Here is a 13,922-nt window from a genome sequence, read left to right as displayed (position 1 = left end):
CTGCATTAAAGTAACTGTCTGACATTCTGGGAAATGATAACAGCATAGCTTGCATTGTTTTTATTTTTGTCAAATATCCCAAAGAATTTCAGTTCACTGCCACAGACGAGAAGAAAACCAACAAACATTCACATTTGAAAAGCTGGTACCAGTGAGGTTTTTTTAAACTTAAACAACTAACCAATTAAACATCTACTCAATGCAGGTAGTGTAAGAGTGATTAGGAGAAATGAGTTAAAACATGAGAGCTATGGTTCTTTAAAAAAATATTGGAGATCGTTGGTAAGGCGTGAGCATGCACACACGTTAGTGGCCTATTCACAGTGTGGAATTGAGTATCTCTTAGTACAAGCTTTTGTACTATACTGTTTTTAAACCCAAGCAATCCTACTTGAGTACAGTTTGACTCCACTAAGGGCACGTCTACGTGCTCTACACAGCAGGACATACTGCTGTCAGAGTGGGAGTTAAGACCTTCATGTCAGGACTAGGGTAGGCCAGGTGGCTGAGAGTGCAGGCCGCCCTCCTGGGACAGACAGACCAGCAGTGTATGTTGGTTGGACCGCAGCCCACCCAAGAAACTGGCTGCACACGTGCTTTGAGTCATGTCGACTGCAGACAGCAATTCATCCTGCAGCAGCAGCTCTGAACGCACTGGACTTAAGTAGCAGAAATTTCAACAGCTTCTCTCCCTGGACTCTCATTTAAAGACTCCTGATCGCCTCTGCGGTCAGCTCGGCGCTTCTGTTCAGACTTCACTTTCCACTAACCTCTGTCGAACCCCACTGACGGCATAACACGGTTCAGATAAGAGCAAGTGGAAAATGTGAAGAGACACAGAATGACAAATAGTTTTAGCACAATAGCAGGTTTTGGAAGTACAGTATGTTGAGAGGGATCCGGGCTGACTGCACTTTTCCTAAGGTACACTGCCAGTGTCAACTGGAAACCTGGACTTCTTGCAACTACAGGTCAGGAGCAGACTCCTGAGAGAGATGGGGGGGGGGGGGGGGGGGGGGGGGCTGCTGAAAATCAGCTCAACACAAAGTCATGACCCACTCATAACAACAAAATGACTATTTCATCTGATCTGAGTGAGGCTGGGAATCTGTGTCACTAAACTGTGCAGAAATATATCTAGTTTCCTTTTAGCTTTGACAGTTTTAAGTTAATACCTGGTGTTGAAATAGTAGTTCACAAATTATAAACTTATGGTTCTACTTTAGTTCCCATCAATGCATTAGGCACAGCCAAAATAAACTCACATATTCCTATCCGCTTTGTATTTGTACAACACTCCAGCAGCCCATGATTAGCCCCACTCATTAGTCTTACAGAGGAACACTGCCACCTGAAGGTCAAAGCATAAAACTACATGTAGTTGGATCATTGTGGGCCTCAGAAATAACAGTAAGAGAAATAAAATTCTTTATTCTCTTGAACACTAAGTGGATTTTGTGCTACAAATGTTTTCTCAAAGTACATGCAGTTCATTTTAACTGTGCCCCTACTGCATACTTTTTTAAAAATAATTCTATGCAGGTGTTGACTGCGTAGTCCCCTCATGTATAATTTATAAGCAGGACATTTAACACGCGGCTTATAACACACTGTAATGTAGTTGTAAGATATAAGTCTTTATTAATATATTTTTAACACCAGTAAGAGGAGGCTGATGTATTAACAGAAATTAATGTCAATATAATAAAACACAGTTGTAATAACAAAATATCTCCATAGAAGTTAAATTGTTAACAAATTCAGTACACTAATAAACACTTGAATGTCATTTTAGCTGCATACAATGACATTATAGTGTGTTATTAACCATTTATAATTTTTTCATATACTGCTCATAAATTATATAAAAAATATACATAGAGGGACTTTACAGTGTTAACACGAAATTAATGTTCCCCTCCACTCAAAAACATTTTATTTATCATTACTTGACACAGATGTTTGAGCTTCAGAGTTTGTTTTCACATTGATCTGCTGAAGGAAAGTTTCCCTACACTCACCTTAAATCTGAGTTTAACTCATGTATGTACAAGCACGAATTCTGAATCTGGCATCACAACTAGTCATGGTCAAACCATGGTCCAATATGAAACTCATAGACAAGTGTGACCTCTGGTGCACCGACACTGAACAAGGACTTCCCAGTGAAGAAAGAAACATTATCTACAGTAATTAAATAAACAACTTATTTTTCAATGAGGCAGGAGAACACCAGATGTAATTTTAAGATCATTTAACTTTTTTTGTGGCAAAACCATGAGACCTAAATTACTGTTCAAAGCACAGTGTTCTTATTCGTCTAGAACATGTGTGGAGGGGATCTTGTGACTTAAAACAGAACTAATTTTGATTTTTGAGTGTGCTGTTGATGAACACTTCTGTCCCACGATGCCATGCACAGAGGAAAAGCTGTCCACAGCTAAAAAACTTTTTCATAAATTGTGGACAGAGGTGAGAGAAGTACAGAAAGATCTATAAAAACAAAAAATAATTATCAAATCTGTTCAAAAACTCTTTTGCTTTCTCTTTTTGAGGTTTAGGTCACGACAAAATCACAGATTCTCTTGCATATAACTGCAACTGTAGACCACTGATTTATTTCAATTATTTCATTACAATTTACATGCATGTAATTACATTTACCTGCAACCACCAGTTTACCTGCAACCACTTTGATCATGAATTTAACATTTGAGCCAATTTTTAAGTAAAAAATACAAAAATTCTCTGGTTTCAGCTTCTTAAAATTTGAATACTCTCTAGTCTTTAGTGATAGAAAATTAAATATCTTTGGGTCTTTGACTGCTGGTCAGACAGAGCAAGACATTCGAAAGTGTTACCTTAAACCTGGAAAAAATAAATGAATCTATAATTAAAATAATCTTTAGTTGCAACTCTGCAACTTCTGTCTTTTGTTGCCTTTTGAGAAATAGTAAAAATGAATCAAAAGATGTTGCCTTATTTAAAGATTTATTAATTTATAATACAAGCTTTTATGTAGACCACATTGCATTTTAGTTTTTACATTTATTCATACTGAGCTAAACTTCATAGCAGTGACATTGATTGACAAAAACACAAACCAAAGGACACTCAATGGAAGGAATCAAAAGGTTTCCGACTGTTTCTGAAGAAACCGCAGCCCATCAACACTCCCAGTGCACCACCTTGTTTTTTAAGACCACATGCCCTCACTAGTCTTCACACAGTATGCCACGTGCATCACACACCCTCAGACACACTCACACACAAACTCACCCACACTAAAATTCAACAAATACCTATACACAAGATAAAAATTGATATATTTAAATTTCAATATTAATGATATTACTGAATTCCACAATAAAAGGCAAACAAGAAGTAAAGACAGCATCCAAATGAAAAGGAGGTGAAACACCACCGAAATTTTCCTTTTTACTCTTTATCCCAGTGGGAGATAACTCTCCCCGTCTTGTTTTCTGTGTCCAGTAGAGGAGGGTCTCACACCGACCACACGCCTCCCCTCCCATCTTCAACCATCTCCTTCTGTCTGCGTTTAACTGGCCCGCCATGTTGGCTCCCATTACGAGGGAACGTTGACAGTCTAGTCAATAAAGTCACCACCACAAGTGTGAACATGACACCCGGTGGCACACAAGCCAATCCTCTGCCTCCATCTTTGCATGCCTTGATGGGAGTCTGTTCCTGTTGCTCGTGGACCTGTGCGTCCCTCAGGTGTTTATGCAGATCCTCCTATCAAAAAGTCTTTTCTCCATTGGTCCTTTGCCAAGAACAAACAGGGTGTAGGTAATGGCATTAACGCCACTGGTGCTGATACAGACCAAACGGTTCAGTTAATAAGAGGCAGAAACAGTCTATGAGGAGGATGGCACGTTTTCTACCACGTGGGGAATTAAGGTCTGTTCAAAGAAAAATGTCATGAGGGAAGTCAGGATGACACAATAAACACTTCTGAATGAACAAACTGGTTAAGTGCAATGAGAGGGTTAACACCATTGAGTAAGACCTGGGGAAACATCCATGTGACTAGGAGGGAAGGGTTAAAGCCCACGCATCCTTTATAGCACTTCTGTGTCCATGAAGAGCGACGAGTTCCTGGGTCTTTTTCACTACGTACGACAGCTCTTTAAAACTTGTCCAGCAGCGAAGGGATTGTTTAATGTCATGATCTTCAAATAAAAAGGAGTAACAACAGCAAATTCTGTCGATAAAATAAAAGTTTGGGGGCAAAAACTGAATATATTGGCACAAAAAAAGCCTCAGATTGGACAAGAGTTCAACCAAAGCAGGTAACAGCCTCCAACCAGACTTCCTGTGATTTAATCCAAATCCACAGCTGATAGGACGACGGGCAGGAGAGAGCAGAGTGTATGTATGTTTATATTTGTGTGTTATGTGTGTGTTACGTGTGAGGTCATGGTTGAGGGGAGGGGGCCGTTTCTGTTGCTTTACAAGAGGAGACAGCAGTTACTCTCTGTGGTTTTTTCTCTGTTCCGTTGACCTACAAAGACAAGACACCAGAGACGTGAGGTGAGATAAAAACAACCAGCTGAAACTAGAAGCACAGTTACAGGCGCTGTGTGGGACGAGGCTGACGTTGGCGGCAGAAGTGACAAAGGCTCACCAAATGATATATGTGACAGGTCACGTATTTGTGACCTAATACGTTGATATTCGTGGCTCGTTTTACTCAAATAAATGTAAGAGCAGGAGTAGGCTACAACATTTAAACCACATCATGAAATGTTATAGTCAGGATCGACCTATAATAGGGCTAGTACAATAGATACTACACATGATAACTAGTTTATAATGTCTGCAAATAAATAAATACATAAATAAATAAATAAGTACATAAATGAGTGAAAGAAAAGATGCTCACCATGAGAGTTGGGCTCTGGAAGAGTCTCTCTGGCAACCAAGTGCATGACGGTCGTTCGGCCCGGTGGCAGCTTTAGAGCTTTAAACACAGAAATATACCTCATGATTCATTATTTTTTGTTGTATTTTATTTTATCATATGGAGATGGAGGCCAGCACTATGAAAATGATTATGAGGTGATGAAAGACTTATTATGTGTCTATGACGAAGTTTTTTAGACAAACAATCACATTATTGAAAGGATGATACTTCAGAAGAGTATTTCCCACTCAGCCCTTAATTTCTTTGCACTCAGGAAATTTCTCTCAGTTTGTTTCCCTCATCAGAACATTTCCACCATTTCTGTTATCATTTACTTTTATTTTGCAGTTTATTGTTTTTTATTTTATTCATTTATTTTTAACTCTTGGTGACAATTTTGTGTTATAGTACTATTTATAAACACTTTTTATTTGTATATTACTGCTTCACAAGAGCTGTCACTGAGTTTCCCCTGTGTGAATAACAGTTTCCAGTTTAACCCAGTTTAAATGACTGAAGGAGAATGTCAGCCAGTTTGAGAGACGGGGTGAGATTGACCTTCATTTATTGATATTTTTATTTAATATTGTTTGTTTATATTCTTTTTTTTATAAATTCAAGCAGCAGAGAAGAAAGGATGCTGAGTGGCTGTAGTGAAATAGAGGTAAATAACAGTCAAGTATCAGATAAGAAGCTGTTTAATTAACAACAGCTGTCAGCCTGCTAACAAAACTGTTTACGACCTAACCCACTCTATTTCCTGTCCCACCTTGTTTTCATTAGACCACGTGAATTTCGGTCTGACTGCAGCTTCAGAAAAGAAAAAGAAAAGTGTTTTGTGCACCAGTGGTTGGCCCACGTAGTACTGAACCACTGAACCAGCCCTTCTGATTGGTCGTCGGTAAATCCCAGTTGTTGATGGCACAAGTGCAAGCCAGGTACAGGGCAGAGAGTCCATGAGGTCAGAAGTTTAACAGGATTAAAATAATCAAATCAGACGTGGTGCTTACACTGCTTTGTTTTGACTCAGCTGCTCATTTGTCAAACTGTGTACACGTCAAGTTTAGGAAGACTGTGAGGTGAAGGGAAATGACTTCACTCCACCAGCACCTGTCACTATGACCACAAATGTGTTAATTTTGTCATATTATGAACCTGTGATTCTGGGTTAGGTTATTACCACTGTGGTTGAAGTTACGCTCTGTTAGTGCAGTTATTGTGTAAATTTATGATGCAGTCACAAAAGGAACTTAGCTGTTAGTAATAAGTACTTTTTAAGTGGGGGTGGACTTCTGGTGTGATTTGAAGTACAAACAAACACTGTGACCTGAGTTTTGAGAGAGTGAGTGAGCAACTCACTCAAAAGTATTTGGCCAGGAACAAGTTTCTCTCTCAGATTTCTTTAATTATTGAGGCACACACGTTTCTTCCATGATATTACTACATGTAGTTTATAACATCTCAGAAATAGTAACTGTCTAGATCACATTGAGTAAAATAAAATTCATATTAAGTGTGAAGTAAATAAGACAGAAATGTTTCACAGTAGTGTAAGAATCTACAGAACTGAGTTTGAAGGTGCATTATTTGTCTTGGAAAAGGCAGCTTCACAAATTATCCTTTGCACAAAGTCCACTTACTGGAAATTTTTCTGGAGCTTTCAGCCATATCTCACAGCCTTAATGACAGGATAAAATTACCTTTTACCTTGCGATTGAAATTCCATGCTTAGGTCACTTGATAACAACTGAACCACATGATAACTGAGCAAACTTCATTCACAATGTGGCTGAAGGCTCCACAAGATTTCCAGTAAATGGAAGTAAATGCTAAGAATTATTTGTGTTAAATTTATTCGTGTTGTCATTCACTGACGCCAGAATTGTCTTTGTGATGGTGTCTTTGTTCAGAGACAGTCTTACCTCCCAGGGTAACATTGCCATGAAGGAAGCGTCCCTGGAAAATGAGGCGCAGTATACTGGGGCTGCTCACCCTCTCCTCCTCCCATCCTGTCAGAGAGCAGAGAAACAAATGCATCACTTAATGTATAGTCACATTATGTTTCTGTTCAACCAAATTCACATGCACTCGGCCCTGAAAATTCTTCTTCTCATTATCATCATCATCATCATCATCATCATTATTGTTGTTATAATCATTATTTGGTACTCCAATCATTGTTGCTGTTATTGACTGCACGATTACACCTGTGGGTATTACTATTATTATTTTCACTATAACGATCAACAGTATATACAGCATTTCGGCACTCACTGCAATGTCTTGTTACATATCTATCAATGGCAATGTATCTGTTATAAGCTAATATCGTAAGTGAAGCCTGGCCTATTTATCAGTCTTCACCATAATACTGTTATAACAATGATAATAATAATATAAACATTGTATACAAGGTTTTCATCACATGCATGAAGTAGTGATGGGCCAAAATAGGAAATGAAGGAAAAACTATTGGCAGAAACTGAGAATGTGTGTCAGCAAAGACTGTGACTGAATCAAATGGGCACACACAAAATAAATCCTGCAAAACATACCTGCAGGCCAGTTCTCAAATACATGTTTGGCGATGTCTGTGGCCGAGTCATTTGGGGAGAAAGTGAAGTCTTGCGTTTTCCCACTGACCAGGATGAGGCGGAGGTGCACCTAAAACAACAAATAACAACAGTCTAATGTTAGTCCATTGAAACGCCACATCAGACAACACAAACACCAAACTTGCATTAAAATTCTTCTTAATAAGTGGTGGTGGAATCCCTCCACATACTCTAACCTCTTCAGACATGAGGTGACCTTCAGAAGGCTGTGAAGAGACGGGCATTCCAGTCTAATTAGATTTATCCACACCAGATCTCCACCCTTTGACTGGGCGACTTCATCCACTGAGGGCTTACACTGAAGTGAGCCCCTGTTGCTGGGGACGACAACAGATAAGGGTGGGGCTGAGGGGGAGAACACTGGCCCCTTAGTTCCAGGGTGCTGCGAGCTCCTCTCCGGGCTGTCGGCCTAATGCGATAACCCCAGGTGTCCCAGACAGCTCTGGGCCATGTTATTAAATTTACATGGCCAGTGCGTAGCCCTGAGGGGGACTGTGCATATGTGTGTGGGAGGATATTTAACAATGGGGCTTCCTTGAAATTTTATCCTCTGGGCAAGTACGCAAACCAATCTGTCTGAAAAAAACATTGAAAATAAAAAAGAGCTGCTTGTCTAAGATGCCTCGAAGGCCTAAATATTACACTAACATCAGGAAATCCACATGGGACACTCCATACACATTCTACAAGATATTAAAATTTCACAAACATAATTAAACAGCCTATTCAAGTAGTCCTGACACAATAAGTTGATCAAATAATCAGCATAAAATGAATCTGCAACTATTTTGAAATTCAACATGAAAGTAAAATGCCAAACATCACACCTAGTAGCAGCTTGTCAAATGTAATGATTCCCTGATTTTCTTACATAGACTTTTCACAGAGGAAAAAAACAGGTGATATAAAGATGTCACATTGACTTTAGGAAAGTGTGACATTTCATAGACTAAATAATTAGAAAAAATGATTGGTAGGATAAAATCAATAGTTGCAGCCCTATATTGTAGTCCAGTTAACAACCATACATGTATAATTGTACGTATAATGTATATAACATTAATGATTCATAACATGACAGCAACAGAACACAACAATGTGTTTATCTTCTTTGCACTGAAAAGAAACACTGACTGGTGTACAGACTTTCAGCCGTAAAACTGGATTTATACTTGATGCAAGGAGTCTGCTTTTCAATTCTTTCAGTTCTATGTGTTATCAGGCCCCATCAGGCTTTATATTCCCCTGAGTTTACATTCTTTAATTTACTTTCCAATACAGAGCAACAGTAAGCTACAAACTTAGATTTATAGAACTGGATTTTCATCCAGGTAACTTGTTATTTCACTGTGTCTCATCACTAAACAGCGTAATGTTGTTACATTCATTCATTTATACAGAGCAGTGATCACAGTGAGCAGAGGGTTTGCAGTGTAATCACTTTGTTAGATGTTAGTGAAAAGGGAAGACCATTGAAAGACTTTCTTTAACTTCCCTAATGCTGTCTTTACTCTCAACAAACTCAACCGGCATCAGAAACATGTAGGGGGAAACACAAGCAGCCAGTCACAGTTCTTGCAGTAGCCACATGACATCTCCGTCTACACCATAGTCCAGAATCAATCTCCTGACCTTAAAGAAGCTGAAGACCAGTCTGAAGACAAAATTCCCCTGACACATGAAATAAGTACAAACAGTGTCAACTTGAAGATGGTGGAGCATCCATCAAGTGGATGTCTATGGGTCACAGATTTCAGATATTGATGAGAAGAATAACGACTGCACATTGACTCCAAACCTCTAATTTATCTGAATAGACCAGGTTTCGATCCCAGTTGGATTTTCATCAGATTAAAGTGTCTAAAAATGGATACCACACCCATGTACGTGCTGTACCAACAGGCTAACAGACTCTATGATGGCAGGAGTGGTTAACCAGACAATCAGGGGAGGGTGATAAACATCATCATTGTTGATGTTAATGTTACAATTATTCTGAACATTTCTATTCTAATTAGATGTTTCTCCTTCTCGCAGATTTCAGGCAGTGAAGGATTTGAAATCGTGATATAATGATAACTTGTCCACTTATTTTATACTGCCTGCAGGGTCAGCTCATGGTCAGGAGTGATACATCAATCTGAACTGAATTATTGATCAGTTTTGGACTTTAGCTGTCTAATGTATGCTACAGCAAGTACTGTTCCTTATTAATCCATTAATCTATCATCTCTAATCAATCATGTTGGTACTCCAAAAAATTACTCTGGAGGAAAAAAAATCCAATCAACTAAATCTTTCTAGTAGGGCACCTCTACTCAAGAGTAAGAATTGATAAATCGGAATTAATTTTCACCGACATTTGCCCTTCCTAAAAAGGTCGAAGATGAACTTTCTTTGGTTCACAAATCACAGAGGAAAGAACAAAGAGACTTAACCACGAGGTGTGACGTCAGTGAGGGACAACCCCACTCTCTGATCTGTTTACAAATACAATCCTCCCTCGGTGGTCCTCTTCCCTCCCCTCCCCCATCTGAACTGAATAACCTCAATGTGAGGTTACATACCCATGTCATCATTAACAAGCTTTGTCTCCATCCCTTTCACCCCCGTACAAAATAAAAACAAAGTCAAATCTGCCTGGTTACCCATGGCAACATCCTGCATCACAACTGTCCTCTAGGTTGTCCAGTCCAAAGAAAGACATTAAATTCTTCAAACACTATTATGACTTTTTTAAGGGTTACCATTGCTATCAAAGGCTTATCCATTCTTAATGTTGGTCAAGTTTCCTAAAAACTTAACCAACCACAAACTCATGCCCCAGGATAGTTGCCAAGAGGGATGATCCACCAAATTGCATTTTGCGTTGCTGTGGGCTTTTACTTGATGTACGTCTCCTACATAAAACATTTAACAACATTCTTGTTTAAATATTATTTTGATGTGTACAACAAATACAAAGGTGCTAGTGTTTCAAGTGCTGCAACTATAAATTCTTTTCAATATTGGGCATGATCTGAAAATTATTTTCACAATTAAGCAAATGTTTGGTTGCCAGAAAATAAAAACATCCATCACAGTTCCCAAGAGCCCAAGGTGACATCTTCAGATGTATGTTCTATCTGACCAACAGCCCACAACCTGATATATATTCAATTTATAATTATATAAAACAGAAAAAGATGAAAATTGGCAAATAGGGAAGTCATAGCCAACAAAATTGAATTATTACTCAAAAAATGAATTAATTGATCATCACAATTGTTGCAGATTAATTTTCTGTCTACAGTAAATGCTTCCCTATTAGCACTAAAACAATTGATTGTATAATTGTCTTTGATAATTGATTAAATGGTTAACTGTATTAATCAATTACCAAGCAAATCCTCACAAAGATCTGCTTGTTACAGCTTCACAAGTGCAAAAACTCAGTCACCTTCCTTTGTCCAACAGTACTATACAGTGACTATTTGCAGGTTAGAAAGCCAGCTGCCAGGAAATCTTATTCTCTGTAGAACTTCTACTAACATTTCTGATCTGTCCCTAAATGAGTGTTGTGTTGTCCATTCCTATGGTTGGAGGAGGGGGTGGGGGGTAGTAAGAGGGTACAATCAATTGGCGTCTAAACCTTGAAAGGAAAGTAGGGCAACGTTTTAACTGAGATTAGACAGATGGCGTTCACAGGAACAGCAGTCACTGCCCAAGCTAAGTGTTTGTGGTCGTTGGCTAATCCATGATCCCCTTCCTACTCCCACCCCTAACCCTAAATAATTTTAATTTGGGGAAACGTTTATGTAATGTTATCAGCATGATAATATAATGTCATAGTCCGTAGCTATATCAAAGCAGCAGCAATAGGTGTGACAGACTCAACGGTTCTTTGTGACATTAGAAAATAACTTCAGAAAGGTGGCAGACCCTCACTCACCATATCAAGATCCCTCTGGGTGGTCATGGCTCAGGGATGAGGACGGCCGTGGACGTGGAGCAGAGAGGACAGGACTGGTGTGCTTCAGCTGCTGGAGACGGGGCCAGAGCCCTGACACAAACAACACAAACACTGTGAGGCTGCTTCCCACAGCCTGGCACCGCAGTGGCACCGCACATCTCCCCTGATCCATCGAACTGATATGTCGCTAACATCAACACCTAACAGCACAGCGATATAAATCAAACGCCAACCATGCACATGATCGATTAGTTACCTGAAGCTATATAGGCAGTGAGCAAACTGGTTCACTTCGCCGTGGTTTAGCTAATTAAAAATAACAAACTGAGCGTAGCAGCTTCAGCTTTTCCAGGTTAACAGTTAACGTAAAGCTAGCGGGCTAACACTGCCTACATTTGTTAGATTCAACCACCGCTGCTAATGAGCTACCATGTAATAATGAGGTAGTGTTTGTTGTTAAATAGCTAGAAAAAATGTCTCCCACGAATTACCATCGAGTTTCGTTTTGACAGATGTCGAAACTGAGCCGTGCTAATAGAGAATGCTTATGCTAATGTTAGCATTAGCTGCTGTGTTAGCTTGTGCCAATCCTGCTATCGCTGGCCAGTTGCGGGCTAGCTAACTAAATGTGCAAAGGCGATTTTTGCTTGTGGAGCTCACCTGCATCGGATGAATATGATGAAATTTTGCATTCAGTTGAGTTGACGAATCAGCAGGGAGCCCTTTTCGTGGGGAAAATATCGAGTGTACACGGATATCGTTGACTGTGGGTATCGGTGGCTAATGGACGGGAAGATGCCGGATGTCAGCTGGTTGTAAACACAGAACGACCGCAAATACTTCTGGGAGTTGAAGTGCAGAACGAGTAAGCACCTCTGTGACATCATGGCCTATATAAATTAGAAAAACCTTTATGTCCATTAAATACTGCATTCAGTATGACACATAATTACTAATTTGATGTATTTATGCCTGAGAGGCTCAGGGGTTGAAAGTAACTATGTACATTTACTCAAGTGATGTAGGCTATGTAAGTATTGACATACTTGTTCTTTCGCAAAGAAAAAAGAAAACAGTCCATAAAACGGCCACAGATTTGTGTAGCAGTTTGTTTTTTCTTCCTGTCAACCCTCATTAATCATCTCATGGCACCTCAGATTTATCTGGTGTCCCTTTGGAGGGGCCCAACCCCCAGGTTGTTAACAACTGGACTGAACTACCAAACTGTATATAAAGTAATAAGTACTCCCTCCGCCTCAACCAACTAGCTACATCAGTAGAATGCTGCTTACAAATTGATGCATCTGTATTAATAATCTAATACGTCACATATATCACACAGTCTTCATCTGTAGCTTGAGTTTGCTCAGTTGCCATAGCGATGATCTTCATGGCAACTGAGCAAACTCCTAGAGTTGAGATTGTTTTGTCAAAGGCCAAATATCGTTTAGAATCCACAATTGTGGACAGATCGTGAGACATGGGGCCCCAGGACACAGACACGGCAAGGCCCCCACCCTCCTACATAGGATCAAAACACTTTTTGTTTCTTTCTTTGTTTCCGTTTTTTGTGTCTCTTTGTGGTTGATAACATCTCTTTGTGGTTATTTTAATTTTCATCACTTTATGGTTGTTTTGTATCTTTTTGTGGTATTTTTTCATCTCTTTGTGGCTGTTTTGTGTCTCTCTTTGATTGTTTGACTTCAGAGCAAGAAATGGGAACAGCCACATTAAAGACAGGCTATGGTAGGCCCACTCACCAATCTTTCCATGCCCACAATGTTGTCATGTAGCTTAAAAGCAATGACTCCAAGATTTAACATTTTACTTTACTCATGTACTGCACAAAAATCATTCACTAGCAGTTGACACTTAAAAGTTTATGCTCACACCAAAAATGATGCAAATACATGAATACACAAGCCACATCACACACAATGTAGTGCACACACAGTAAGTGCCTTGACTTCTGTGGCCTTTTCAAGATTAAACTGACTGACTCCATGTTAGCATCTGAGGAAGAAACACAGGTGGTTTCTGTTGTCTGCAGGTCTATCAGCTGTCACGTCATCCACCCACAACATTCTTGTGGTTTCAAAATGCCCCAAAACTCAGTCCTCCTGGTCTTAGTCAGGTTAAATGTGAATCCCAATCTAAAATAGTGCTGTTTTACAAAAATTGCCTTGCTGATGCAGTTTGGCCAGAGGCATTATTTGTCTGGGCTAATGATAATATGATAATTTGTATTGTAGAACGAAGTAAGAATATTATTTGTTACACTTCACTGGGCATTATTTGCCAGGAGACGTGTCTCGTCATTGGGTCACAAAAGTTATTCTGAATTATATCTAAAGATATAATGAGGGACAGATGGCTTATGCACTGTGCAAAAAAAAAGGGATTCAATAAAATGGTTTTTGACTTGTTG

The 13,922-nt window shown here is 39.3% G+C and overlaps 1 protein-coding gene across 2 annotated transcripts; it reads right to left on the bottom strand.

Annotated features, from left to right (window-relative positions):
- Positions 1-2,604: 2,604 nt before the first annotated feature.
- LOC111232761 (ubiquitin-like protein 3) lies at positions 2,605-12,311 on the bottom strand. 2 transcript variants are annotated; one of them, XM_022760407.1, is made up of 7 exons: positions 12,155-12,311; positions 11,474-11,584; positions 7,719-7,859; positions 7,483-7,591; positions 6,850-6,936; positions 4,907-4,984; positions 2,605-4,525 (listed from the first exon to the last, which is right to left on the bottom strand). In XM_022760407.1, exons 3-7 carry the CDS (start codon positions 7,764-7,766, stop codon positions 4,473-4,475), a joined length of 375 nt encoding a protein of 124 aa, XP_022616128.1. In that variant the 5' UTR covers positions 7,767-7,859; positions 11,474-11,584; positions 12,155-12,311; the 3' UTR covers positions 2,605-4,472. The 2 variants fall into 2 exon arrangements, with proteins under 2 accessions (XP_022616128.1, XP_022616129.1); XM_022760408.1 differs by lacking the exon at positions 7,719-7,859 and having other exon boundaries at positions 2,606-4,525.
- Between the last annotated feature and the right edge of the window lie 1,611 nt (positions 12,312-13,922).

The sequence above is a fragment of the Seriola dumerili genome, unplaced genomic scaffold (genome assembly GCF_002260705.1).
Source record: "Seriola dumerili isolate Sdu_G_001 unplaced genomic scaffold, Sdu_1.0 BDQW01000331.1, whole genome shotgun sequence".
In the NCBI taxonomy this organism is placed as follows: domain Eukaryota; kingdom Metazoa; phylum Chordata; class Actinopteri; order Carangiformes; family Carangidae; genus Seriola; species Seriola dumerili.
Note: the sequence above shows the minus strand (reverse complement) of the source record. Positions and strands in the feature narration are given on the sequence as shown.

Coding starts and splice junctions, on each gene's coding strand:
- LOC111232761 (XM_022760407.1), bottom strand. CDS start 7,766: ATGCCCGTCTCTTCACAGCCTTCTGAAGGTCACCTCATGTCTGAAGAG. Junction 6,937..7,482: donor ATTTGAGAACTGGCCTGCAG/GTATGTTTTGCA, acceptor GCTCTCTGACAG/GATGGGAGGAGGAGAGGGTG. Junction 4,526..4,906: donor TCCAGAGCCCAACTCTCATG/GTGAGCATCTTT, acceptor TTGTCTTTGTAG/GTCAACGGAACAGAGAAAAA.